The 25,769-nt window shown below is 49.6% G+C and overlaps 1 protein-coding gene across 2 annotated transcripts; it reads left to right on the forward strand.

Moving 5' to 3' along the window:
* On the forward strand, positions 1-25,769 carry msto1 (misato mitochondrial distribution and morphology regulator 1). 2 transcript variants are annotated; one of them, XM_072548814.1, is made up of 14 exons: positions 1-25; positions 2,633-2,768; positions 12,907-12,976; positions 13,922-13,997; positions 15,857-15,899; positions 16,488-16,638; positions 16,739-16,856; positions 20,387-20,521; positions 22,355-22,510; positions 23,180-23,311; positions 24,021-24,205; positions 24,675-24,779; positions 24,861-24,976; positions 25,198-25,769. In XM_072548814.1, exons 2-14 carry the CDS (start codon positions 2,756-2,758, stop codon positions 25,434-25,436), a joined length of 1,539 nt encoding a protein of 512 aa, XP_072404915.1. In that variant the 5' UTR covers positions 1-25; positions 2,633-2,755; the 3' UTR covers positions 25,437-25,769. The 2 variants fall into 2 exon arrangements, with proteins under 2 accessions (XP_072404915.1, XP_072404914.1); XM_072548813.1 differs by lacking the exon at positions 1-25 and adding an exon at positions 49-150.

A 25,769-nucleotide genomic window follows, 5' to 3' on the forward strand; every position in this document is an offset into this window, starting at 1 on the left:
GGTGGCGGTGAGGTCGGCCGCCGCGGTAGGTTGTTGTTGCGGCGGTTGAGGAGGAGGAGGGGGAGGATGGGGAACGCGAGCCGGGAGGTGGTGACTCTACAGCTCGGGCACTACAGCAACTTTGTGGGCACTCACTGGTGGAACCTGCAGGTCAGCCGCTCCCCGGGGGAGGGGGAGGGGAATGGTGGGGGGTGGGAGGTGGGAATGGTCGGGGGGAGGGGGGAATTGGTGTGTAGGGCATGGGGAGGCTGAGTGGGTTGGGATGATGGGGGAAGTGGGGGAGAGTTCAACGGGGCGGGGGGGGGGAAAGATAGGGGCCGGGGTGGGGGTGGGTGGGGTGGGGGTGATGGGGAGCGGGGCAGTGAGGGGGGAATGAGGGCAGTGACGGGGGAGCGGGGCAGTGAGGGGGGAACGGGGGGCACGATGGTGGGAAGGGGCACAATGGGGAACCGGCAGCGGGGTGCAGTGGGGGGAACGGGGAGAGTGATGGGGCGAGCGGGGGACGACGGGGGGAACGGGGAGAGTGATGGGGCGAGCGGGGGACGACGGGGGGAACGGGGAGAGTGATGGGGCGAGCGGGGGACGACGGGGGGAAACGGGGAGAGTGATGGGGCGAGCGGGGGACGACGGGGGGAACGGGGAGAGTGATGGGGCGAGCGGGGGACGACGGGGGGAACGGGGAGAGTGATGGGGCGAGCGGGGGACGACGGGGGGAAACGGGGAGAGTGATGGGGCGAGCGGGGGACGACGGGGGGAACGGGGAGAGTGATGGGGTGAGTGGGGGACGAGAGGGGAAATGGGGGGAGTGATGGGGTGAGCGGGGTGCGATGGGGGAGCAGAGCAGTGAGGGGGGAACGGGGGGCGGAGTGAGGAGGAACAGGGGCACGATGGGGGGATCTGGGTGGGGGGAGCGGTGGCATGATGGAGGGGAGCGTGGCACGGCGGGGGATTGGGGTGAGCGGGGTGGCGAGGGTTGAACAGGGCGTGAGTCGGGGGGTGATGAGGGCGAAGAAGTGCCAGTCGGGGTGATGAGGGCAAAGGAGCGCGGACTGGGGGAGGGGGTGATGAAGGGGCACAGATTGAGGGGGTAAGAAGAGCAATGGGGGTGTTCTGGGCGGTGAGGGTAAAGGGGTGTGTGTGGGGGTGGTGTGTGGAGTTGAGGGGGGATGAGGATGAAGGGGTGGGTGGGGTTTGAGAACAAGGGTGGAGTGGGCAGGGAGTAAGGTTGGGGGGAGTGTGAGGGTTGGTTTGTGGGGTTGTGGAGAGTACGAGGTGAGTGATTGTGTGGGTTGAGGGTAGGGTGAGTGGGGAAGAGGGATGAGGGGTCAATACTAGCACCTCATCCTTATACAGTTTCCTTCAGTGATTTGGATGAACAGATTGGAGCTGTGGCCACTAAATGTGCTCATGACACAATGGTAGATAGAAAGGTGAATTTTGACAAGGGTTCCACGTGACTATCAAAAGGAAATAGATGAGTGAAGTGAGTGGGCAAAGAACTGACAAATGGTGTGTAATCTTGGAAAATGTGAAATTGTCCATTTTGGCAGAGAGAATAAGAAACAACATCTAAATGATGAGAAGTTGTGGGGCTCTGAAATACAAAGAGATTCGGGTTTCCCAGTGAATAAATCTAAGAAGGCTAGTCTGCAGATTCAACAAATAATCAGGAAAGCTATATGTTTTATTGCGAGGGGAATTTAATTACAAATGTCGGGAGGTTCTGCTTCAGTTATACAGGATATTGGTGTTGAACTGTTCAGTACTGGTCACCGTACTTACAGCAGGATGTTAATGTGTTGGAAACAGTTCAGAGAAAGTTTACCAAACTAATCCCTGGAAGGAGTGGCCTGCCTTATAAGGAAAGGCTAGACAGTCTAAGCGTCTGAAGTTTAGAGGAGTTGGGGTAACTGAATTGAAAGGATGTTCTCTCTTGTGGGAGACTGTAGAACTGCAGTTCTGAGTTTAGAAACAAGTGCTTGCTCATTTAAAACTGGTTATTTTCGGGGGAATTTTCTCTGAGGGTTGAGTCGTTGGAATTCCCTTCCTTATTAAGAGACGATGGATGGTGAGTCTTTAAACGGTTTTAGGACAGAAGGAGACAGATTAGAATTGAATAATAAATAAAGTGAAAAGCTGAATAAGTCACCTAAATAGAAATGATTATTGGGGACATACAGGAATGTAGAGTTGAGTGAGATTAAAATCAGATCAACCATGATCTTGGTGAATAGCTGAGCAGTTGTTCCTTCTCCATATTCGGATAGAGCTGATTGGGATGGGAAAATCCAGGTAGGATGTTAGGGAGAAACTAGTGCCAGGGGTAACAGTTTCAAAATAAAGGTTTACCCATTTAAGACGGACATGAAAGGTTTTGTCTATTTCTAAGGCAGAGGTAGGTAGATTGCAGACTAACAAGAGGGTCAGAGAGCTCTCGGGAGTTGGTGGGAATGTGTAGTTAAGGGCACATATGATCAGTCATAGGACAGACTCAGGGATGAAATGGCCAGCTCCTGTTGCTTGTTTGTATGTGCCCTGATCTGGGTTTCTTTAAAATTGAAGTGAATTGCTGCCTCCGGTGCCAGATCTGGAATAGAACTGAACTGGCCTCTTCTGTCTGCCTCCTGTTAAGGATGCTGCCTTGTGTTACGATGGGGAACCCAACAACTCGTACTCTGAGATCAACAGCAATGTTCTGTTCCGAGAAGGGGTGACGCTGCAAGGCCAGCCCACCTACACCCCCCGCCTTATCCTGATGGACCTCAAAGGTACAATACTCTTACACACAACATCTCACTCTCTTTAGGGAAAGTGAGAGGGGGAAGACTGAGGGATTATAGACAGGTTACCCATTGTACTCTTTGCTACCTTCCCCCACCCTCCTCCCTGACCTATCACCTTCATCCCCACCCCCACTCACCTACTGTACTCTATGCTACTTTCTCCCCAGCCCCACTCTCCTCTCATTTATCTCTCCACCCTTCAGGCACTGCCTGTATTCCTGATGAAGGGCTTTTGCCCGAAACGTCGATTTTCCTGCTCCTCGGATGCTGCCTGAACTGCTGTGCTTTTCCAGCACCACTCTAATCCAGAATCTGGTTTCCAGCATCTGCAGTCATTGTTTTTACCTAGTCAAATATCACTGTCAGGAACTGACTAGAGTCTACCGTTAAACCTAAACACTTGCAGCTGTGCAGCTAATCAGAGCAAGTCATTTTGGGTTTGCAAAGGGTAGGTCACACCAGGGTGAATTTATTTTGGAGGTGAATCAAGATATGGACAAGGAAGGTGTCCGTGGATGTTACTTCGGGAGAGGTCAGGAATGGTTTGGATAAAGCACTTCACGAGTGACTGTTGCCTTGGGATCAATCTCCAGAACAGAGGGAATGTTGCCAACTTGATTCAGAAATTGGCAGATTGATGGGAGACATCGAGTCAGGGGACTGGACAGATTCTCAAATTGGCACAATGGGACTCTTGGTGTCCCACAAAGATCCATGCTGGGGTATCAGCAACTCGTTCTATCCCTTAAGGACTTTGAGGACGGGTGAGGAAGGCTCGTGTCCAGAGAGATGACACAAAGAGGTTGCACTGTGAGCAGTGTTGATGCAGGTGTAACATTACAAAGGGATATGTAACATTACAGAGGGATAGGCTGTACTGTGAGCAGTGTTGGTGCAGGTGTAACATTACAGAGGGATAGACTGTACTGTGAGCAGTGTTGGTGCAGGTGTAACATTACAGAGGGAGATGTAACATTACAGAGGGATAGACTGCACTGTGAGCAGTGTTGATGCAGGTGTAACATTACAGAGGGATAGACTGCGCTGTGAGCAGTGTTGATGCAGGTGTAACATTACAGAGGGATAGACTGTACTGTGAGCAGTGTTGGTGCAGGTGTAACATTACAAAGGGACATGTAACATTACAGAGGGATAGACTGCGCTGTGAGCAGTGTTGATGCAGGTGTAACATTACAGAGGGAGATGTAACATTACAGAGGGATAGACTGTACTGTGAGCAGTGTTGGTGCAGGTGTAACATTACAGAGGGATAGACTGTACTGTGAGCAGTGTTGGTGCAGGTGTAACATTACAAAGGGACATGTAACATTACAGAGGGATAGACTGCGCTGTGAGCAGTGTTGATGCAGGTGTAACATTACAGAGGGATAGACTGTACTGTGAGCAGTGTTGGTGCAGGTGTAACATTACAGAGGGATAGACTGCGCTATGAGCAGTGTTGATGCAGGTGTAACATTACAGAGGGAGATGTAACATTACAGAGGGATAGGCTGCACTGTGAGCAGTGTTGGTGCAGGTGTAACATTACAAAGGGAGATGTAACATTACAGAGGGATAGACTGTACTGTGAGCAGTGTTGGTGCAGGTGTAACATTACAGAGGGATAAACTGCGCTGTGAGCAGTGTTGATGCAGGTGTAACATTACAGAGGGATAGACTGTACTGTGAGCAGTGTTGGTGCAGGTGTAACATTACAAAGGGACATGTAACATTACAGAGGGATAGACTGCGCTGTGAGCAGTGTTGGTGCAGGTGTAACATTACAGAGGGATAGACTGCACTGTGAGCAGTGTTGGTGCAGGTGTAACATTACAGAGGGATAGACTGCACTGTGAGCAGTGTTGGTGCAGGTGTAACATTACAGAGGGATAGACTGTACTGTGAGCAGTGTTGGTGCAGGTGTAACATTACAGAGGGAGATGTAACATTACAGAGGGATAGACTGCACTGTGAGCAGTGTTGGTGCAGGTGTAACATTACAGAGGGAGATGTAACATTACAGAGGGATAGACTGCACTGTGAGCAGTGTTGGTGCAGGTGTAACATTACAGAGGGATAGACTGCACTGTGAGCAGTGTTGGTGCAGGTGTAACATTACAGAGGGATAGACTGCACTGTGAGCAGTGTTGGTGCAGGTGTAACATTACAGAGGGAGATGTAACATTACAGAGGGATAGACTGCACTGTGAGCAGTGTTGGTGCAGGTGTAACATTACAGAGGGATAGACTGCACTGTGAGCAGTGTTGGTGCAGGTGTAACATTACAGAGGGATAGACTGCACTGTGAGCAGTGTTGGTGCAGGTGTAACATTACAGAGGGAGATGTAACATTACAGAGGGATAGACTGTACTGTGAGCAGTGTTGGTGCAGGTGTAACATTACAAAGGGATAGACTGCGCTGTGAGCAGTGTTGGTGCAGGTGTAACATTACAGAGGGAGATGTAACATTACAGAGGGATAGGCTGCACTGTGAGCAGTGTTGGTGCAGGTGTAACATTACAGAGGGATAGACTGCACTGTGAGCAGTGTTGGTGCAGGTGTAACATTACAAAGGGACATGTAACATTACAGAGGGATAGACTGTACTGTGAGCAGTGTTGATGTACGTGTAACATTACAAAGGGAGATGTAACATTACAGAGGGATAGACTGCACTGTGAGCAGTGTTGATGTACGTGTAACATTACAGAGGGAGATGTAACATTACAGAGGGATAGACTGTACTGTGAGCAGTGTTGGTGCAGGTGTAACATTACAGAGGGATAGGCTGCACTGTGAGCAGTGTTGACGTACGTGTAACATTACAAAGGGAGATGTAACATTACAGAGGGATAGACTGTACTGTGAGCAGTGTTGGTGCAGGTGTAACATTACAAAGGGATATGTAACATTACAGAGGGATAGACTGCGCTGTGAGCAGTGTTGGTGCAGGTGTAACATTACAAAAGGATAGACTGCACTGTGAACAGTGTTGGTGCAGGTGTAACATTACAAAAGGATAGACTGCACTGTGAGCAGTGTTGGTGCAGGTGTAACATTACAGAGGGAGATGTAACATTACAGAGGGATAGACTGCGCTGTGAGCAGTGTTGATGCAGGTGTAACATTACAGAGGGAGATGTAACATTACAGAGGGATAGGCTGCACTGTGAGCAGTGTTGGTGCAGGTGTAACATTACAGAGGGAGATGTAACATTACAGAGGGATAGACTGTACTGTGAGCAGTGTTGGTGCAGGTGTAACATTACAGAGGGATAGGCTGCACTGTGAGCAGTGTTGACGTACGTGTAACATTACAAAGGGAGATGTAACATTACAGAGGGATAGACTGTACTGTGAGCAGTGTTGGTGCAGGTGTAACATTACAAAGGGATATGTAACATTACAGAGGGATAGACTGCGCTGTGAGCAGTGTTGGTGCAGGTGTAACATTACAAAAGGATAGACTGCACTGTGAGCAGTGTTGGTGCAGGTGTAACATTACAGAGGGATAGACTGCACTGTGAGCAGTGTTGGTGCAGGTGTAACATTACAGAGGGATAGACTGCACTGTCAGCAGTGTTGGTGCAGGTGTAACATTACAAAGGGAGATGTAACATTACAGAGGGATAGGCTGCACTGTGAGCAGTGTTGATGCAGGTGTAACATTACAGAGGGATAGACTGCACTGTCAGCAGTGTTGGTGCAGGTGTAACATTACAGAGGGAGATGTAACATTACAGAGGGATAGACTGCACTGTGAGCAGTGTTGGTGCAGGTGTAACATTACAGAGGGAGATGTAACATTACAGAGGGATAGACTGCATTGTGAGCAGTGTTGGTGCAGGTGTAACATTACAGAGGGATAGACTGCACTGTCAGCAGTGTTGGTGCAGGTGTAACATTACAGAGGGAGATGTAACATTACAGAGGGATAGACTGCACTGTGAGCAGTGTTGGTGCAGGTGTAACATTACAGAGGGAGATGTAACATTACAGAGGGATAGACTGCACTGTGAGCAGTGTTGGTGCAGGTGTAACATTACAAAGGGACATGTAACATTACAGAGGGATAGACTGCGCTGTGAGCAGTGTTGGTGCAGGTGTAACATTACAGAGGGATAGACTGCACTGTGAGCAGTGTTGGTGCAGGTGTAACATTACAGACGGATAGACTGCACTGTCAGCAGTGTTGGTGCAGGTGTAACATTACAGACGGATAGACTGCACTGTGAGCAGTGTTGGTGCAGGTGTAACATTACAGAGGGAGATGTAACATTACAGAGGGATAGACTGCACTGTGAGCAGTGTTGGTGCAGGTGTAACATTACAGAGGGATAGACTGCACTGTGAGCAGTGTTGGTGCAGGTGTAACATTACAGAGGGAGATGTAACATTACAGAGGGATAGACTGCACTGTGAGCAGTGTTGGTGCAGGTGTAACATTACAGAGGGAGATGTAACATTACAGAGGGATAGACTGCGCTGTGAGCAGTGTTGGTGCAGGTGTAACATTACAGAGGGATAGACTGCGCTGTGAGCAGTGTTGGTGCAGGTGTAACATTACAGACGGATAGACTGCACTGTGAGCAGTGTTGGTGCAGGTGTAACATTACAGAGGGATAGACTGCACTGTGAGCAGTGTTGGTGCAGGTGTAACATTACAGAGGGATAGACTGCACTGTGAGCAGTGTTGGTGCAGGTGTAACATTACAGAGGGAGATGTAACATTACAGAGGGATAGACTGCACTGTCAGCAGTGTTGGTGCAGGTGTAACATTACAGAGGGAGATGTAACATTACAGAGGGATAGACTGCGCTGTGAGCAGTGTTGGTGCAGGTGTAACATTACAGAGGGATAGGCTGCACTGTCAGCAGTGTTGGTGCAGGTGTAACATTACAGAGGGAGATGTAACATTACAGAGGGATAGGCTGCACTGTGAGCAGTGTTGGTGCAGGTGTAACATTACAGAGGGATAGGCTGCATTGTGAGCAGTCTTGGTGCAGGTGTAACATTACAGAGGGATAGGCTGCACTGTGAGCAGTGTTGGTGCAGGTGTAACATTACAAAGGGCGATGTAACATTACAGAGGGATAGACTGCATTGTGAGCAGTGTTGATGCAGGTGTAACATTACAGAGGGATAGACTGCACTGTGAGCAGTGTTGATGTACGTGTAACATTACAAAGGGAGATGTAACATTACAGAGGGATAGACTGCACTGTAAGCAGTGTTGGTGCAGGTGTAACATTACAGAGGGAGATGTAACATTACAGAGGGATAGACTGCACTGTAAGCAGTGTTGGTGCAGGTGTAACATTACAGAGGGATAGGCTGCACTGTGAGCAGTGTTGATGCAGGTGTAACATTACAAAGGGAGATGTAACATTACAGAGGGATAGGCTGCATTGTGAGCAGTGTTGGTGCAGGTGTAACATTACAGAGGGAGATGTAACATTACAGAGGGATAGACTGCGCTGTGAGCAGTGTTGGTGCAGGTGTAACATTACAGAGGGATAGACTGCACTGTGAGCAGTGTTGGTGCAGGTGTAACATTACAGAGGGAGATGTAACATTACAGAGGGATAGACTGCGCTGTGAGCAGTGTTGGTGCAGGTGTAACATTACAGAGGGATAGACTGCACTGTGAGCAGTGTTGATGCAGGTGTAACATTACAAAGGGAGATGTAACATTACAGAGGGATAGACTGCATTGTGAGCAGTGTTGATGCAGGTGTAACATTACAAAGGGAGATGTAACATTACAAAGGGATAGACTGCATTGTGAGCAGTGTTGGTGCAGCTGTAACATTACAAAGGGATAGACTGCAGTGTGAGCAGTGTTGGTGCAGCTGTAACATTACAGAGGGATAGACTGCACTGTGAGCAGTGTTGGTGCAGGTGTAACATTACAGAGGGAGATGTAACATTACAGAGGGATAGACTGCACTGTGAGCAGTGTTGGTGCAGGTGTAACATTACAAAGGGAGATGTAACATTACAGAGGGATAGACTGCACTGTGAGCAGTGTTGGTGCAGCTGTAACATTACAAAGGGATAGACTGCAGTGTGAGCAGTGTTGGTGCAGCTGTAACATTACAGAGGGATAGACTGCACTGTGAGCAGTGTTGGTGCAGGTGTAACATTACAAAGGGATAGACTGCAGTGTGAGCAGTGTTGGTGCAGCTGTAACATTACAGAGGGATAGGCTGCACTGTGAGCAGTGTTGGTGCAGGTGTAACATTACAAAGGGATAGACTGCAGTGTGAGCAGTGTTGGTGCAGCTGTAACATTACAGAGGGATAGACTGCACTGTGAGCAGTGTTGGTGCAGGTGTAACATTACAGAGGGAGATGTAACATTACAGAGGGATAGGCTGTACTGTGAGCAGTGTTGGTGCAGGTGTAACATTACAAAGGGATAGACTGCAGTGTGAGCAGTGTTGGTGCAGGTGTAACATTACAGAGGGAGATGTAACATTACAGAGGGATAGACTGCACTGTAAGCAGTGTTGGTGCAGGTGTAACATTACAGAGGGAGATGTAACATTACAGAGGGATAGACTGCACTGTAAGCAGTGTTGGTGCAGGTGTAACATTACAGAGGGAGATGTAACATTACAGAGGGATAGACTGTACTGTGAGCAGTGTTGGTGCAGGTGTAACATTACAAAGGGAGATGTAACATTACAGAGGGATAGACTGCATTGTGAGCAGTGTTGATGCAGGTGTAACATTACAAAGGGAGATGTAACATTACAGAGGGATAGGCTGTACTGTGAGCAGTGTTGGTGCAGGTGTAACATTACAGAGGGATAGGCTGTACTGTGAGCAGTGTTGGTGCAGGTGTAACATTACAAAGGGATAGACTGCAGTGTGAGCAGTGTTGGTGCAGGTGTAACATTACAGAGGGATAGACTGCACTGTGAGCAGTGTTGGTGCAGGTGTAACATTACAGAGGGAGATGTAACATTACAGAGGGATAGACTGCACTGTGAGCAGTGTTGGTGCAGGTGTAACATTACAAAGGGAGATGTAACATTACAGAGGGATAGACTGCACTGTGAGCAGTGTTGGTGCAGGTGTAACATTACAAAGGGATAGACTGCACTGTGAGCAGTGTTGGTGCAGGTGTAACATTACAGAGGGAGATGTAACATTACAGAGGGATAGACTGCACTGTGAGCAGTGTTGGTGCAGGTGTAACATTACAAAGGGATAGACTGCACTGTGAGCAGTGTTGGTGCAGGTGTAACATTACAAAGGGAGATGTAACATTACAGAGGGATAGACTGCATTGTGAGCAGTGTTGATGCAGGTGTAACATTACACAGGGAGATGTAACATTACAGAGGGATAGACTGCATTGTGAGCAGTGTTGGTGCAGGTGTAACATTACAGAGGGAGATGTAACATTACAGAGGGATAGACTGCACTGTGAGCAGTGTTGGTGCAGGTGTAACATTACAGAGGGAGATGTAACATTACAGAGGGATAGACTGCACTGTAAGCAGTGTTGGTGCAGGTGTAACATTACAAAGGGAGATGTAACATTACAGAGGGATAGACTGCGCTGTGAGCAGTGTTGATGCAGGTGTAACATTACAGAGGGATAGACTGCACTGTGAGCAGTGTTGATGCAGGTGTAACATTACAGAGGGAGATGTAACATTACAGAGGGATAGACTGCACTGTGAGCAGTGTTGATGCAGGTGTAACATTACAGAGGGAGATGTAACATTACAGAGGGATAGACTGCACTGTGAGCAGTGTTGATGCAGGTGTAACATTACAGAGGGAGATGTAACATTACAGAGGGATAGACTGCAGTGTGAGCAGTGTTGGTGCAGCTGTAACATTACAGAGGGATAGACTGCACTGTGAGCAGTGTTGGTGCAGGTGTAACATTACAGAGGGATAGACTGCACTGTGAGCAGTGTTGGTGCAGCTGTAACATTACAGAGGGATAGACTGCACTGTGAGCAGTGTTGGTGCAGGTGTAACATTACAAAGGGAGATGTAATATTACAGAGGGATAGACTGCACTGTGAGCAGTGTTGGTGCAGGTGTAACATTACAGAGGGATAGACTGCACTGTGAGCAGTGTTGGTGCAGGTGTAACATTACAAAGGGAGATGTAACATTACAGAGGGATAGACTGCACTGTGAGCAGTGTTGGTGCAGGTGTAACATTACAGAGGGAGATGTAACATTACAGAGGGATAGGCTGCACTGTGAGCAGTGTTGGTGCAGGTGTAACATTACAGAGGGAGATGTAACATTACAGAGGGATAGACTGCACTGTGAGCAGTGTTGGTGCAGGTGTAACATTACAAAGGGATAGACTGCACTGTGAGCAGTGTTGATGCAGGTGTAACATTACAGAGGGAGATGTAACATTACAGAGGGATAGACTGCGCTGTGAGCAGTGTTGATGCAGGTGTAACATTACAAAGGGATAGACTGCACTGTGAGCAGTGTTGGTGCAGGTGTAACATTACAGAGGGATAGGCTGCACTGTGAGCAGTGTTGATGCAGGTGTAACATTACAGAGGGAGATGTAACATTACAGAGGGATAGACTGCACTGTGAGCAGTGTTGGTGCAGGTGTAACATTACAGAGGGATAGACTGCATTGTGAGCAGTGTTGGTGCAGGTGTAACATTACAGAGGGACATGTAACATTACAGAGGGATAGGCTGCACTGTGAGCAGTGTTGGTGCAGGTGTAACATTACAGAGGGATAGGCTGCACTGTGAGCAGTGTTGGTGCAGGTGTGACATTACAGAGGGACATGTAACATTACAGAGGGATAGACTGCACTGTGAGCAGTGTTGGTGCAGGTGTAACATTACAGAGGGATAGACTGCGCTGTGAGCAGTGTTGGTGCAGGTGTAACATTACAGAGGGATAGACTGCGCTGTGAGCAGTGTTGGTGCAGGTGTAACATTACAGAGGGATAGACTGCGCTGTGAGCAGTGTTGGTGCAGGTGTAACATTACAGAGGGATAGACTGCGCTGTGAGCAGTGTTGGTGCAGGTGTAACATTACAGAGGGATAGACTGCGCTGTGAGCAGTGTTGGTGCAGGTGTAACATTACAGAGGGATAGACTGCACTGTGAGCAGTGTTGGTGCAGGTGTAACATTACAGAGGGATAGGCTGCACTGTGAGCAGTGTTGATGCAGGTGTAACATTACAGAGGGAGATGTAACATTACAGAGGGATAGACTGCACTGTGAGCAGTGTTGGTGCAGGTGTAACATTACAGAGGGATAGGCTGCACTGTTTGCAGTGTTGGTGCAGGTGTAACATTACAGAGGGATAGGCTGCATTGTGAGCAGTGTTGATGCAGGTGTAACATTACAGAGGGAGATGTAACATTACAGAGGGATAGGCTGCATTGTGAGCAGTGTTGATGCAGGTGTAACATTACAAAGGGAGATGGATTTTGTTTTGGCAATGGGCCTAATTGCTGGTGAATGAGAAACCATTTCCACCAGGATGCATTGCTGAAAGGTTGGCCTCAGAGTGGGAGTGAGGTTTGGAACTCCTCCACACAGAGGCTGGTGGAAGCTTGGAACGTGCTGCTCCAAATTGCAATTGATGTTCAATCAATTATTCATTTGGGAAACAGTAATGAATAGCTTCTATTAGACAGTGGGCTGTAATCTATTGACCACAGGTAATGTCTGGGTCAAAATCCTAGAATTCCCTCCCTGACAGCTCTATGGGTTAACCCTGAGTACATAGACTGCAGCAGTTCAAGAAGGCAGCTCACCCCCAGCTTCTCAAGGGAAACTAGGGACAGATAATAAATGCCCACATCCGACAATGAATTTTTTTTTTTAAAAAGGTTTACTTCCCCATCTCCTTGCAGCCAGGTTCAGAGACTTCCTCTGCTTCAGTTCTGAAGGATTGGTGTCTGATACTGGATATGAGCAAATGAGGTTCCCTCACCACCATTGGCAGATGTGAAGGCTAAAATTGGTTTGATTTATTGGAGTCACAGGCCTACGTACAGTGAAGAGTTCTGTTTTACGAGCAGTACAGGCAGATCATAGCAATTGATCCACAGTGCAGCAGGGACCTACAGTAATTGGATGATTTGATGTATCTTGCAGGGAGTTTGAGCAGTCTGAAGCAGGAGGGAGCTCTGTACGGCGTTAGTCAGACTGAACCTGCACTAACATGGTAAGGAACAAAGCCTGCTAAAGGCCATTCAGTGGTTACCTTATCTTTCCGTTTTTCTCACTAATGCCCCTCGTATGTCTGACTGTAACACTCAGACCCTGACTGATACACCCAGCACAGGGACAGTCTGACTGTAACCCCCAGGCCCTGACTGGTACACCCAGCACAGGGACAGTCTGAGTGTAACACTCAGACCCTGACTGATACACCCAGCACAGGGACAGTCTGACTGTAACCCCCAGGCCCTGACTGATACACCCAGCACAGGGACAGTCTGACTGTAACCCCCAGGCCCTGACTGGTACACCCAGCTCAGGGACAGTCTGAGTGTAACCCCCAGGCCCTGACTGATACACCCAGCTCAGGGACAGTCTGACTGTAACCCCCAGGCCCTGACTGGTACACCCAGCACAGGGACAGTCTGACTGTAACCCCCAGGCCCTGACTGGTACACCCAGCTCAGGGACAGTCTGACTGTAACCCCCAGGCCCTGACTGGTACACCCAGCACAGGGACAGTCTGACTGTAACCCCCAGGCCCTGACTGGTACACCCAGCTCAGGGACAGTCTGACTGTAACCCCCAGGCCCTGACTGGTACACCCAGCTCAGGGACAGTCTGACTGTAACCCCCAGGCCCTGACTGGTACACCCAGCACAGGGACAGTCTGACTGTAACCCCCAGGCCCTGTCTGGTACACCCAGCTCAGGGACAGTCTGACTGTAACCCCCAGGCCCTGACTGGTACACCCAGCTCAGGGACGTGTACTCTACCCAGTGCATGATCTCAGCAGTGTTGCAAGCCTCGCTGGTGTTTGTGACTGTCTATTCCTGCTGGCCCTGCTTCCATCGCCTCAGTTATCCTGAGCTCTGGATGGGTGAGGTTTTACAGAGAGTGCAGGGTTTGGACTGGATTGAAGAATCTTTCACATGTTTGTTGAACACAGGAAGGGGAGCCTGAGTGTACACAAGGAAGATCCTGTGGTGAAGAATCAGTTTCTACAGCAGCTTGACAGGCTTGGGGTGAGTATTCCTCACTCTGGTTTTGTCTTGGGGACTCTCCTTTCTTGTTGTTTTCACCATCTGTTTTATAAAGCAGGATGTGCAGAGCACTGTCTAGTGTCCCAGTCGCCCCAGCACTGTGTTTAAATCCGTTCTGGTACAGAATCTTATTGTTTTCCATCGTTCACTGGACATGTATGACCCTGTTAGGCTCAGTATTTATTGTCCCTCCCTCATTTCCTCTGACAGAATGGTGGATGATTCAGTTTCTGAACTGTATCTGAGTGACTTTCTCCAGCCATTTTGGAGGGTAGACGAGAGTCAACCACATTGCCGTAAGTGTGGAGTCATGTGTAGGCCCAGACAGGGTCGAATTGGCAGATTTCCCTCCCTAAAGGGCCTCAGGGAATCAGACGGGTTTTTTTTTTAACAACAATGCAATAGTGGGATGGTCCCTGTTATTCAGACCAGCTCCTGATTTTGGGCTAATATTAATTTGTGTGGAGATTAGAGTTTCTGTTTCTGGATCATGAGGGGGCAGGAGTCTGGGTGCTGACTCTCTACAGCATATCCCAGGGTGGTGGTGATGATCATCTTCCTTTAGGCTGTGGGGTGAGCTCTGCTGTCCAGTGAAGCCTGGAGGGATGTAAACATGGTGGTCCCCCTCACTGCTGTGTAGAGGCAGTGTCTTGGATCATACAGGGCCTGACTCCCCAGTTTGTAAAGATCACAGTGCTGGGGGCTGTAGTAAACATGGAGGACCAGAGTTGTACACCTCAGGCATGGGCAGGCCAGTTCCTGCTGCTGAGAAACCTGTTGAAATGCTGCACTTTATTCAGAAACAAATAAATGATCCCATTTTAAAGGAGATACAGGGGAGGTAAACCTAGGGATACAGAAATCCTACACAGACAGGTGGAGAAAGTGCGATTTTAAAAACAAAAAAAAGGAGATCGGACCCTTGACTTTATTCACAGAAGAACTGTAGATGTCGGAATCTTTACAAGTGTGCGGGTTTAGCCTTCACTGGAAAATTGTGACCAACCCTTGGTCCCACACTTGAGGGAAGGTGTCAAGAGCCTTGGACAGGGTACAGGGGTGAGGAGCTTGAATTCACATGGAGACACTAGAGAGGCTAGGGTTGTTCACCTCAGGGCAGAGAAGGCTCAAGGGATATTTGATCAAGATGTTCTTTTTTTTCCATGCACGGGATGTTGGTTGCACGAGCCAGGCGAGTATTTATTACATGTCCTGAATTGCTCAGGGGGCAGTTAGGTGTCAAACAGATTGCTGTGGATCTGGAGTCACATGGAGGCCAGACCAGGTAATAATGGCAGTTTCCTTCCCTCACAGACATTACGGACTAAGGTTGGGGTTTATGTCAATCAGCAATGGGTTTCGCGGTCATCATTAGACCGATTCCAGATCTTTATTGAAATGCCACCATCTGCCATGGCAGGATTTTAATCCAGGTCCCCAGAACATTCCCAGGGTCTCTGGATTAATAGTCTAGGGATAGAATCAAGAGGCCGTTACCTCCCCAATCTGAGATTAGAAGGGCCTGGATACAGTGAATATCCAGGAAGGGGATAGAGTATAGAGGTGATCAGGTGACTCAAATCCCAGCTGCTTGCTCCAGAAGTTCAGTTCAGGGATTACAGATCCCATCACAAAATCCAAAGGGAGATGACCTAGCCCACCGCCAACTCCAATTCATCGGTCATGCTTGGGATAGGCATTTTTATGGGATCTTGCTGTACTCAACCAATGTGTTGAGTGTAGGGGTTACATGGGGATGTATATGACCTGTAGGTCCTGGGGCTTGACAAAAAAGCTGGTTCCTCCTGTTCACTGCTTTCTGTTGTTTTGTCTTCCCTCAGGATGAGCTGAACCCCAACTCCAGAGCATTCCAAGGAGAGGAAAGTGAGTGGCTTCTCTCCCAGCCATCCACAGGCGTTAGTAACGCTGCTTCCTGTTTGTGTTTCAGCTGGTGCACCGACACCCTTCCAGTAGCCCACTCAGCTACATGCACACACTCCTAGGCACATTGCCAAATGCTCACACAGGCGCACACACACAGACACAATCTTTCTCTCTCACACACACGCACACACAGACACACTCTCTCACACACTCGCTCACTCACACATACATATATATACACACACACACAGAGCCAAATGCTAACACACACAGAAATGCGTGCGTGCATACACACATACACACACACAGACACAGAACCACACGCACGTAGGCACACGCACACAAACACACGTACGTAGGCGCGCGCGCACACACACAGCCAAATATTGGCACGCACACACTGCAAAATGCTGACACACACACGTAGGCGCATGCGCGCGTGCACACAAAAACACACGTGTAGGCACACTGCCAAATGCTGACACACACACACACACACACACACACACACACACACACAAGTGCGTACATACCTTACACCCATGTGCCCCAGCGCCCAGCCCATTCTAACCTTATTTGTTTTGATAGGAGCTGCAGCAGTGCCTGGGGCTGAGAGAGCCCTCAACTTATCACAGAGCAGCTACAGGCTGGAGGACAGTGTCGGGGTATGGTCCGACTACCTGAGAGTGCACCTTCACCCAAAGACTATCTCTGTCATCCAGCAATACAACCACAGCAGGTGAGACAGCTCAGACCCGGATGGAGAGTATGAAGAGAGTAGTCAGACCACACTGTGCGGTGCTGATTGATCTCTTGTGTTTGTGCTTTCGTACACATAGCACGTCCGATCGATTTGAAGCTTTTGGGTTTGGTGAGAAGCTGATCCGTGATCCTTTGTTCCTGGATGATTTTGAGGACAGGCTGCACTTCTACATTGAAGAATGTGACTATCTGCAGGTACATTACCCCATCGCCCAGTTAGCCAGTCGGTCAGTGCTCCGCGACAGCCCCGTGCTCTTAGTTAATGCTCTGTTCCCCGTTCCCTGGGACAGCCTGCTCTCAGTTAATGCTGTGTTCCCTGGGACAGCCTGCTCTCAGTTAATGCTCTGTTCCCTGTTCCCTGGGACAGCCTGCTCTCAGTTAATGCTCTGTTCCCTCGGACAGCCTGCTCTCAGTTAATGCTCTGTTCCCTGGGACAGCCTGATCTCAGTTAATGCTCTGTTCCCTGTTCCCTGGGACAGCCTGATCTCAGTTATTGCTCTGTTCCCTGGGACAGCCTGCTCTCAGTTAATGCTCTGTTCCCTGGGACAGCCTGCTCTCAGTTAATGCTCTGTTCCCTGTTCCCTGGGACAGCCTGCTCTCAATTAATGCTCTGTTCCCTGGGACAGCCTGATCTCAGTTAATGCTCTGTTCCCTGGGACAGCCTGATCTCAGTTAATGCTGTGTCCCCTGGGACAGCCTGATCTCAGTTATTGCTCTGTTCCCTGGGACAGCCTGCTCTCAGTTAATGCTCTGTTCCCTGGGACAGCCTGCTCTCAGTTAATGCTCTGTTCCCTGGGACAGCCTGCTCTTAGTTAATGCTCTGTTCCCTGTTCCCTGGGACAGCCTGCTCTCAATTAATGCTCTGTTCCCTGGGACAGCCTGATCTCAGTTAATGCTCTGTTCCCTGGGACAGCCTGATCTCAGTTAATGCTGTGTCCCCTGGGACAGCCTGATCTCAGTTAATGCTGTGTCCCCTGGGACAGCCTGATCTCAGTTAATGCTGTGTTCCCTGGGACTGTTTGCTCTCAGTTAATGCTCTGCTCCCTGGGACAGCCTGATCTCAGTTAATGCTGTGTCCCCTGGGACAGCCTGATCACAGTTAATGCTGTGTCCCCTGGGACAGCCTGATCTCAGTTAATGCTGTGTCCCCTGGGACAGCCTGATCACAGTTAATGCTGTGTCCCCTGGGACAGCCTGCTCTCAGTTAATGCTGTGTTCCCTGGGACAGCCTGCTCTCAGTTAATGCTCTGCTCCCTGGGACTGTTTGCTCTCAGTTAATGCTCTGCTCCCTGGGACAGCCTGATCTCAGTTAATGCTGTGTCCCCTGGGACAGCCTGATCTCAGTTAATGCTCTGTCCACTGGGACAGCCTGCTCTCAGTTAATGCTCTGTTCCCTGTTCCCTGGGACAGCCTGCTCTCAGTTAATGCTGTGTTCCCTGGGACAGCCTGCTCTTAGTTAATGCTGTGTTCCCTGGGACAGCCTGCTCTCAGTTAATGCTCTGTTCCCTGTCCACTGGGACAGCCTGCTCTCAGTTAATGCTCTGTTCCCTGTTCCCTGGGACAGCCTGCTCTCAGTTAATGCTCTGTGCTCTGTTCCCTGTTCCCTGGGACAGCCTGCTCTCAGTTAATGCTGTGTCCCCTGGGACAGCCTGATCACAGTTAATGCTGTGTTCCCTGGGACAGCCTGATCTCAGTTAATGCTGTGTTCCCTGGGACAGCCTGATCTCAGTTAATGCTGTGTTCCCTGGGACAGCCTGCTCTCAGTTAATGCTGTGTTCCCTGGGACAGCCTGCTCTCAGTTAATGCTGTGTTCCCTGGGACAGCCTGCTCTCAGTTAATGCTCTGTTCCCTGTTCCCTGGGACAGCCTGCTCTCAGTTAATGCTGTGTTCCCTGGACAGCCTGCTCTCAGTTAATGCTGTGTTCCCTGGGACAGCCTGATCACAGTTAATGCTGTGTTCCCTGGGACAGCCTGCTCTCAGTTAATGCTGTGTTCCCTGGGACAGCCTGCTCTCAGTTAATGCTCTGTTCCCTGTTCCCTGGGACAGCCTGCTCTCAGTTAATGCTCTGTTCCCTGTTCCCTGGGACAGCCTGATCACAGTTAATGCTCTGTTCCCTGGGACAGCCTGCTCTCAGTTAATGCTGTGTTCCCTGGGACAGCCTGCTCTCAGTTAATGCTGTGTTCCCTGGGACAGCCTGCTCTCAGTTAATGCTCTGTTCCCTGTTCCCTGGGACAGCCTGCTCTCAGTTAATGCTGTGTTCCCCGGACAGCCTGCTCTCAGTTAATGCTCTGTTCCCTGGGACAGCCTGCTCTCAGTTAATGCTCTGTTCCCTGTCCCCTGGGACAGCCTGCTCTCAGTTAATGCTCTGTTCCCTGTTCCCTGGGACAGCCTGATCACAGTTAATGCTGTGTTCCCTGGGACAGCCTGATCTCAGTTAATGCTCTGTTCCCTGTTCCCTGGGACAGCCTGCTCTCAGTTAATGCTGTGTTCCCTGGGACAGCCTGATCTCAGTTAATGCTCTGTTCCCTGTTCCCTGGGACAGCCTGATCACAGTTAATGCTGTGTTCCCTGGGACAGCCTGCTCTCAGTTAATGCTCTGTCCCCTGGGACAGCCTGCTCTCAGTTAATGCTGTGTTCCCTGGGACAGCCTGCTCTCAGTTAATGCTCTGTTCCCTGTTCCCTGGGACAGCCTGATCACAGTTAATGCTGTGTTCCCTGGGACAGCCTGATCTCAGTTAATGCTCTGTTCCCTGTCCCCTGGGACAGCCTGATCTCAGTTAATGCTGTGTTCCCTGGGACAGCCTGATCTCAGTTAATGCTGTGTCCCCTGGGACAGCCTGCTCTCAGTTAATGCTGTGTTCCCTGGGACAGCCTGCTCTCAGTTAATGCTCTGTTCCCTGTTCCCTGGGACAGCCTGATCACAGTTAATGCTGTGTTCCCTGGGACAGCCTGATCTCAGTTAATGCTCTGTTCCCTGTTCCCTGGGACAGCCTGATCACAGTTAATGCTGTGTTCCCTGGGACAGCCTGATCTCAGTTAATGCTCTGTTCCCTGTCCCCTGGGACAGCCTGATCTCAGTTAATGCTCTGTTCCCTGGGACAGCCTGATCTCAGTTAATGCTGTGTTCCCTGGGACAGCCTGATCTCAGTTAATGCTCTGTTCCCTGTTCCCTGGGACAGCCTGATCACAGTTAATGCTGTGTTCCCTGGGACAGCCTGCTCTCAGTTAATGCTCTGTCCCCTGGGACAGCCTGATCACAGTTAATGCTGTGTTCCCTGGGACAGCCTGCTCTCAGTTAATGCTCTGTCCCCTGGGACAGCCTGCTCTCAGTTAATGCTCTGTCCCCTGGGACAGCCTGCTCTCAGTTAATGCTGTGTTCCCTGGGACAGCCTGCTCTCAGTTAATGCTGTGTTCCCTGGGACAGCCTGCTCTCAGTTAATGCTGTGTTCCCTGGGACTGTTTGCTCTCAGTTAATGCTCTGCTCCCTGGGACAGCCTGATCACAGTTAATGCTCTGTTCCCTGTCCCCTGGGACAGCCTGCTCTTAGTTAATGCTCTGTTCCCTGTCCCCTGGGACAGCCTGCTCTTAGTTAGTGCTCTGTTCCCTGGGACAGCCTGCTCTCAGTTAATGCTTGTGTTCCCTGGGACAGCCTGCTCTTAGTTAATGCTCTGTTCCCTGTCCCCTGGGACAGCCTGCTCTCAGTTCACGGTCTGTTCTGTTTCTAGGGCTTCCATATTCTGTGTGATCTGCAAGACAGCTTTGCCGGCCTTTCAACCAAGGTGGTGGAGTTGCTGAACGATGAATACGGAGGCAAAGGCATATTCACGTGTGGTTTCAGCCCAGCCTCATACACAGACACAGTGAGTAGTGAGGGGCAAGTGTTCACCAGCTCATGGCAGCTTCTGTCTCTCTCTGTAGACTGTTTGGTGGCCCCAGCCAGGTGTCTGAGAGTGTAGGTTTGGCCCGAGAAATACTGGGCACATTCATGATCATTTGCTAGTGTTCTAAAGACACCGGGAGAGTTCGAAAGGACTGGAAGGTAGCATATAGAACCCCACTCTTTAAACAAGGAGGGTCTGAGAAAATGGGGAATTACAGGTAAATATTGGTCTGACATCGGTGGTGCGGAAAATGTTGAAGACAGTTATTAAAGGTGAAAGACTGAACATTTGGACAGCAGTGACAGAATCAATCCTAGTCACCAAAGGGTGAATGTTTTACAAATCTTTTGAGGATGTGACCAGGGAGTGGATAAGGGTGAACCAGTCGATGTTGTGCATCTGGACTTTCGAAAAATTTTTGGCAAGGTTCCACGCAAGGGATTAGTGAGGATAATTAAAGCTCATGGTATCAGAGGTAATGTCTTATCATGGATAGAGAGCTGGTTGGCGGACAGGAAGCAGAGAGTTGGGATTAAACAGCTCCTTTTCAGGGCGACAGGCAGTAAGCAGTGGGGTGCTGCAGGGTTCAGTGTTCGGACCCCAAACTGTTCACAATTTACCTGAAACATTTGAACAAAGGAACTGAATGCAAAATCTCCAGATTTACAGATGACTAAAGCTGGGTGGCAGTGCGTGCTGTGGGGTGGACACAAGAAGCTGCAGGGTAACTTGGACAGACAAATACTTGGCAAATGCAATATAATGCAGATAAATGTGAGGTTATCCACTTTGGTGGCAAAACAGGAAGGCAGCTTATTATCGGAATGGTGGCAGTTTAGGGAAAGGTGAGGGGTGTCATTGGTGGAACAGTCGCTGAAGGTTGGCCATACAGGTGCAGTAGGCAGTGAGGAAAGCTGATGGCATGCTGGCCTTCATAGCAAGAAGATTGGAGTATCAGAGTAGGCAATATCTTGCTGCAGTTATACAGAGCCTTGATGAGGCCACACCGTGAGGATTGTGTGCAGTTTTAGTCTCCTCGTCTGAGGAAGGACATTCTTGTTATTGAGGGAGTCCAGCCAAGATTCACCAGACCGATTCCCCAGATGGCAGGACTGACATTATAGGAAAGAGTAGATCGACTGGGCTTGTACTCACTGGGATTTAGAAGAACAAGGGGGTGTTCTCACAGAAACATATAAAACCCTAATGGGACTGGACAGGCACCTCTAGATGCAGGAAGATTGTTCCCAACGTTGGGGGTCACAGACTAAGCCCTTCAGGACTGAGATGAGGAAGAACATCTTCACTGAGAGTTGTGAACCTGTGGAATTCTCTCCTACAGGAAGCCGTTGGGGCCAGTTTTTTCGATATATTTGAGAGGGAGCTGGACATGGTCCTTGTGGTTAAAGGGATGAAAGGGTATCAGAAGAAAGTGGGAGTGGGATACTGAGTGTGCATGGTCAGCCATGATTATATTGAATGGTGGTGCAGGCTAGAAGGGCCGAATGGCCTCCTCCTGCACCTATTTCCCGTGATGCTGCACATCTGCTCTGAGGTTCTGTGCATCGAGTTTGGGTTCTGGATGCAGTGGCTGTGCATGGACCTCAGAGTCCGAGAGGGAGTAGCAGTACCCTGCAATCCCATAGCCTAGAGCCTGAGGCCTGTCTCCTCGTGCACGTACCCGTCAGTGACTCAGTATCTGGGACAGTTCCAGAGGAAGGCAGTGAGTGGGCTGATCGTGTGTGTCTCTTGTTGCCGTGTGGCTGTCAGTGTAACTGTCTCTCACTCCTGCTTTTCTCCTTGATTGTGCAGAGCCCAGTGAAGGAGGTCCATCGGTTACTGAACTCTTTCATGGGCATCGTCCAGTTATCGAGTCGCAGCTCCATCTTCTGCCCCATGTCACTGAACAGACATGCTCTGGGGCGGAAACGGCCATCTCCCGTCAACTTCCCACACGTCATCTACGACGTGAGTATGTCACACAGCACAGAAACAGACCCTTCGGCCCAACCAGTCCATGCTGACCAGAATCCTAAACTAAACCAGTCCCATATTCCTCCAAACATTTCATGTGAATGTCTGAATGTCTTTTAAACACACCCACCCGTTCCTCTAGAAGGTCCTGAACAACTGTGTTAAAATGTTGCTCTTTGTGGTTTTCTCCTCTCATTTTAAAAATATGCCCTGTGGTCTTGAGAGACACAGAGAGAGAGAGCCGTTGTTGCTGTATCCTGGTTGGTTCCTGAAAAAGAAGGCTGTGTTGGATTCTGGGAGAATGCTGCAGAATCACTGCGAGTGTCAGAGTTGCTGGGCAGAATCTAGAATCTCTACATGTTGTGTCTCGTGTGTGTATCTGCTTCCTGGCTGCTGCTCACTGTCCAAGCAAAGAGACAGGAACAGGAACAGGCTAAGCTATGGACTGCATCCTTGAATGAATTTGCACTGTGCAGTTTGATAGGTGTGGCCTGTGCTGGCCAGGTTTTGAGGGCCGCACCCCCTAAGAACTGGTTTCTTTCCTCAGCATTTAGGATGTGGGAATTCGTGGTAGTGTCGGAGCACCGATCCATACAGCATGAGCTCCTGATATGTGGCTGTTGGTTGTAATCACCTGCTTTCTCTCTTTTTCTCCCTGAACAGGCATCTCTGAGTTATCACAGCAGTGCAGTGCTCGCTACGGCCCTGGAAACACTCACCATCCCGTATCGGCTGCACTCGGGTGGTATCTCCCTGTCCCAGCTGACAGACGCACTCAACCCAGCTGGGAGAAAGGTACTGCACTTCCCCAGCACCGCCTCCTTCCAGAAGCTGCTGCACAGATCACCCTGGGGGAAATAGAGGCAAAACATGACCCCCACACCACCAGACGGGGCAATGTGTAATCAGAGCAGCTCAGGGGTTAGCACTGCTGCCTCTCAGCGCTAGGGGACCCAGTCTCTGGTGAATGTCTGTATGGGGTTAGTACGTTCCCCCTGAGTTGGGGAATGGGGTGAAAAGGAGACGGAGGGTGGTGGTGGGGGGCGGGGCGGCAGAGGCACTGTACCATGTGGAAGCTGGTGCCACATGAGGCCAGCCAGGGCACTAACACCGTCTCTCAGGGCAGCGTCACTGCACGAGGGTTCACAGGGCCCAGCCCCTGGTGGAACTGAAGGCTAGTGACAGCGACAGCCACCATCAACTGTCTTTCCAAACTGATCTGATTGACTCGTGTCCTTTCGGGAAGGTGATCCTCTGTCCTGGGTATATGTCTGAGTAGGGCAGTCATTTACAGGGACACAGAAGGCCTCAGCAACTTTGCCCACATGCAAAGGGAGTGCACTTGACAATGCTGCCTGTTAATAAGGAGCCTGCCAGTGTACAAACCAGAGGGATATCACTTCATATGAGAGATTGAGACAAGCCTTTCTGAAGACAGCCATGGGAACAAGATGTGTGGGTGTGTGTGGAAGGGGGAAAAGACTGACCATGTCTCTGGTGACAGGTGATCAGTGCGTCTGCCTCTGTCCCGTTCCCTATAAGGGACACAGACACTATCCCAGACGTACTCTGCAGACAGCAAGCTGCGATGCTGTGGACTGGGCTGACACCATGTGGAGACTTCCAGGAGTCCCAATGCTTTGCACAGTCGGTGGTGATCCGAGGAGTCAGCAATGAAAGACAAATCAGGTAAGCTGCTATTTGTGGCACACTGGCTAGTACTGCTGCCTCACAACACGAGGGACCCAGGTTCAATTCCACACTCCAAAGATGTGCAGGTCAGGTGGATGAATCAGGGGTAAATGTACAGTAATAGGGTAAGGAATGGGTTCTTCTGAGAGTCACTCTGGACTTGTTGGGTCAAATGGCCTGTTTCTATACTGTAAGGATTCTTTGATACGTCTGTACCCCAGTGTTGCACAGTGACAGGGCAAAAGCACAGCAGGTCAGGCAGCATCCGAAAATTGACGTTTCGGACAAAAGCCCTTATACAGTGACAGACTGGTACTGTAACCCAGTATGTGTTTCAGTAATGACTCAGGCCACATGGTGACTGGAAACACTCCATTGAACAGAAATGTTATCCTGAGTATTTTTATTGGTATATTATGATCTTTCAGCATTATATTGTAATGATCAGTGTTTGTCTTTCCCTCAGTAATCTTGCTCCAGGAGTAAGGGGGCCCTCGGTATTACATAGCTGTCCAACTGGAGAGGATGTGCTGAGTACATTCCTGCACAGTTACTTCCCCACTGCTCTCAGGTTAGTAGACCCCTGAAGACCAGAACTGGCTAGTGTTCAGTGACTGGGTGATGGTGTGTGACTGATCCTTTCTTGTTCCAGTGCTGTCCATCTGGCTCAAACCCCCTGTTCTGTGGCCCCTCCATATCCACAGTTTTTTAGCCCATCCTTGAACAAACAAGGACAGCTTCTCGGAGGTGGTCTATCGTCAACGTGTGGTGAGTGTGACATTACTGAGCTGACGGTTTATAAAATATTTTTTTTTATCTGTTATATGGGAGTTCACCCTGTAAGGGAAGGACAAGTCAATACAACTGTGGCTGATTTGGAGCTTCTATTCCACGTTCCATCTTGTTTCTTTTTGTGGGAGGGGAGAGGTAATTGGCATTTCTGTTCTGGATTGGACTCCAGGTGAACAGGTCCCTCTTTCTCTCTCTAGCTGTCCAGAGTATTCCCGTGATGAGTACGCTTCAGTCATCACCAGTCTTACACAGTGTCCTGCACAGTTTGTACCGGGAGGTCAGTGGCCTCAACCTTCGCAAGTTCAGTGCCTTTCTGTCTGCTGGCACTGAGCTGGATGACTTCCTCGAGGTCCGAGAGGAACTGAACACCCTGGCCCAGTGCTACAAAATGCATTTTGATATGGATGAATCAGGAGATGATTCTGATGGTGAATAGAGAACACTGGAAACCTGCCAAGCCCCTCAAGCAATGCTTACCCCTGAGGAAGAGGGCAAAATGGGAATCCACATCTGTAAATACGTTCCAACAGCAGGGAGCAGTGCCACATTCCACCGTCAATGTTTGAACAGGTCAGAGGGTGAATACTGGGTCCCTCAGCCAGGCATGAATGACCATGGTGAGAGACACGAGGCTGCTTAGTTAATACTGAGTCTTTGTTGTTTATTTTCTTTTGCAATAAAAATTGAAGTGGTAAGTGACACCAGCATTGCTGTTCGGGGAGCTGCTGAGATGTACCCTTTTCTCTTTGTCACCTTACTGAAAATACCA

Source organism: Chiloscyllium punctatum, chromosome 28, assembly GCF_047496795.1.
Source record: "Chiloscyllium punctatum isolate Juve2018m chromosome 28, sChiPun1.3, whole genome shotgun sequence".
NCBI lineage: Eukaryota > Metazoa > Chordata > Chondrichthyes > Orectolobiformes > Hemiscylliidae > Chiloscyllium > Chiloscyllium punctatum.

What these genes read in the sequence shown, in the direction of transcription:
- msto1 (XM_072548813.1), top strand. Translation starts at nt 67, where the DNA reads ATGGGGAACGCGAGCCGGGAGGTGGTGACTCTACAGCTCGGGCACTAC. An exon ending in AGCATTCCAAGGAGAGGAAA is followed by an intron (nt 15,900 to 16,487) that starts GTGAGTGGCTTC and finishes TTGTTTTGATAG; the next exon opens with GAGCTGCAGCAGTGCCTGGG. An exon ending in AGCAATGAAAGACAAATCAG is followed by an intron (nt 24,206 to 24,674) that starts GTAAGCTGCTAT and finishes TCTTTCCCTCAG; the next exon opens with TAATCTTGCTCCAGGAGTAA.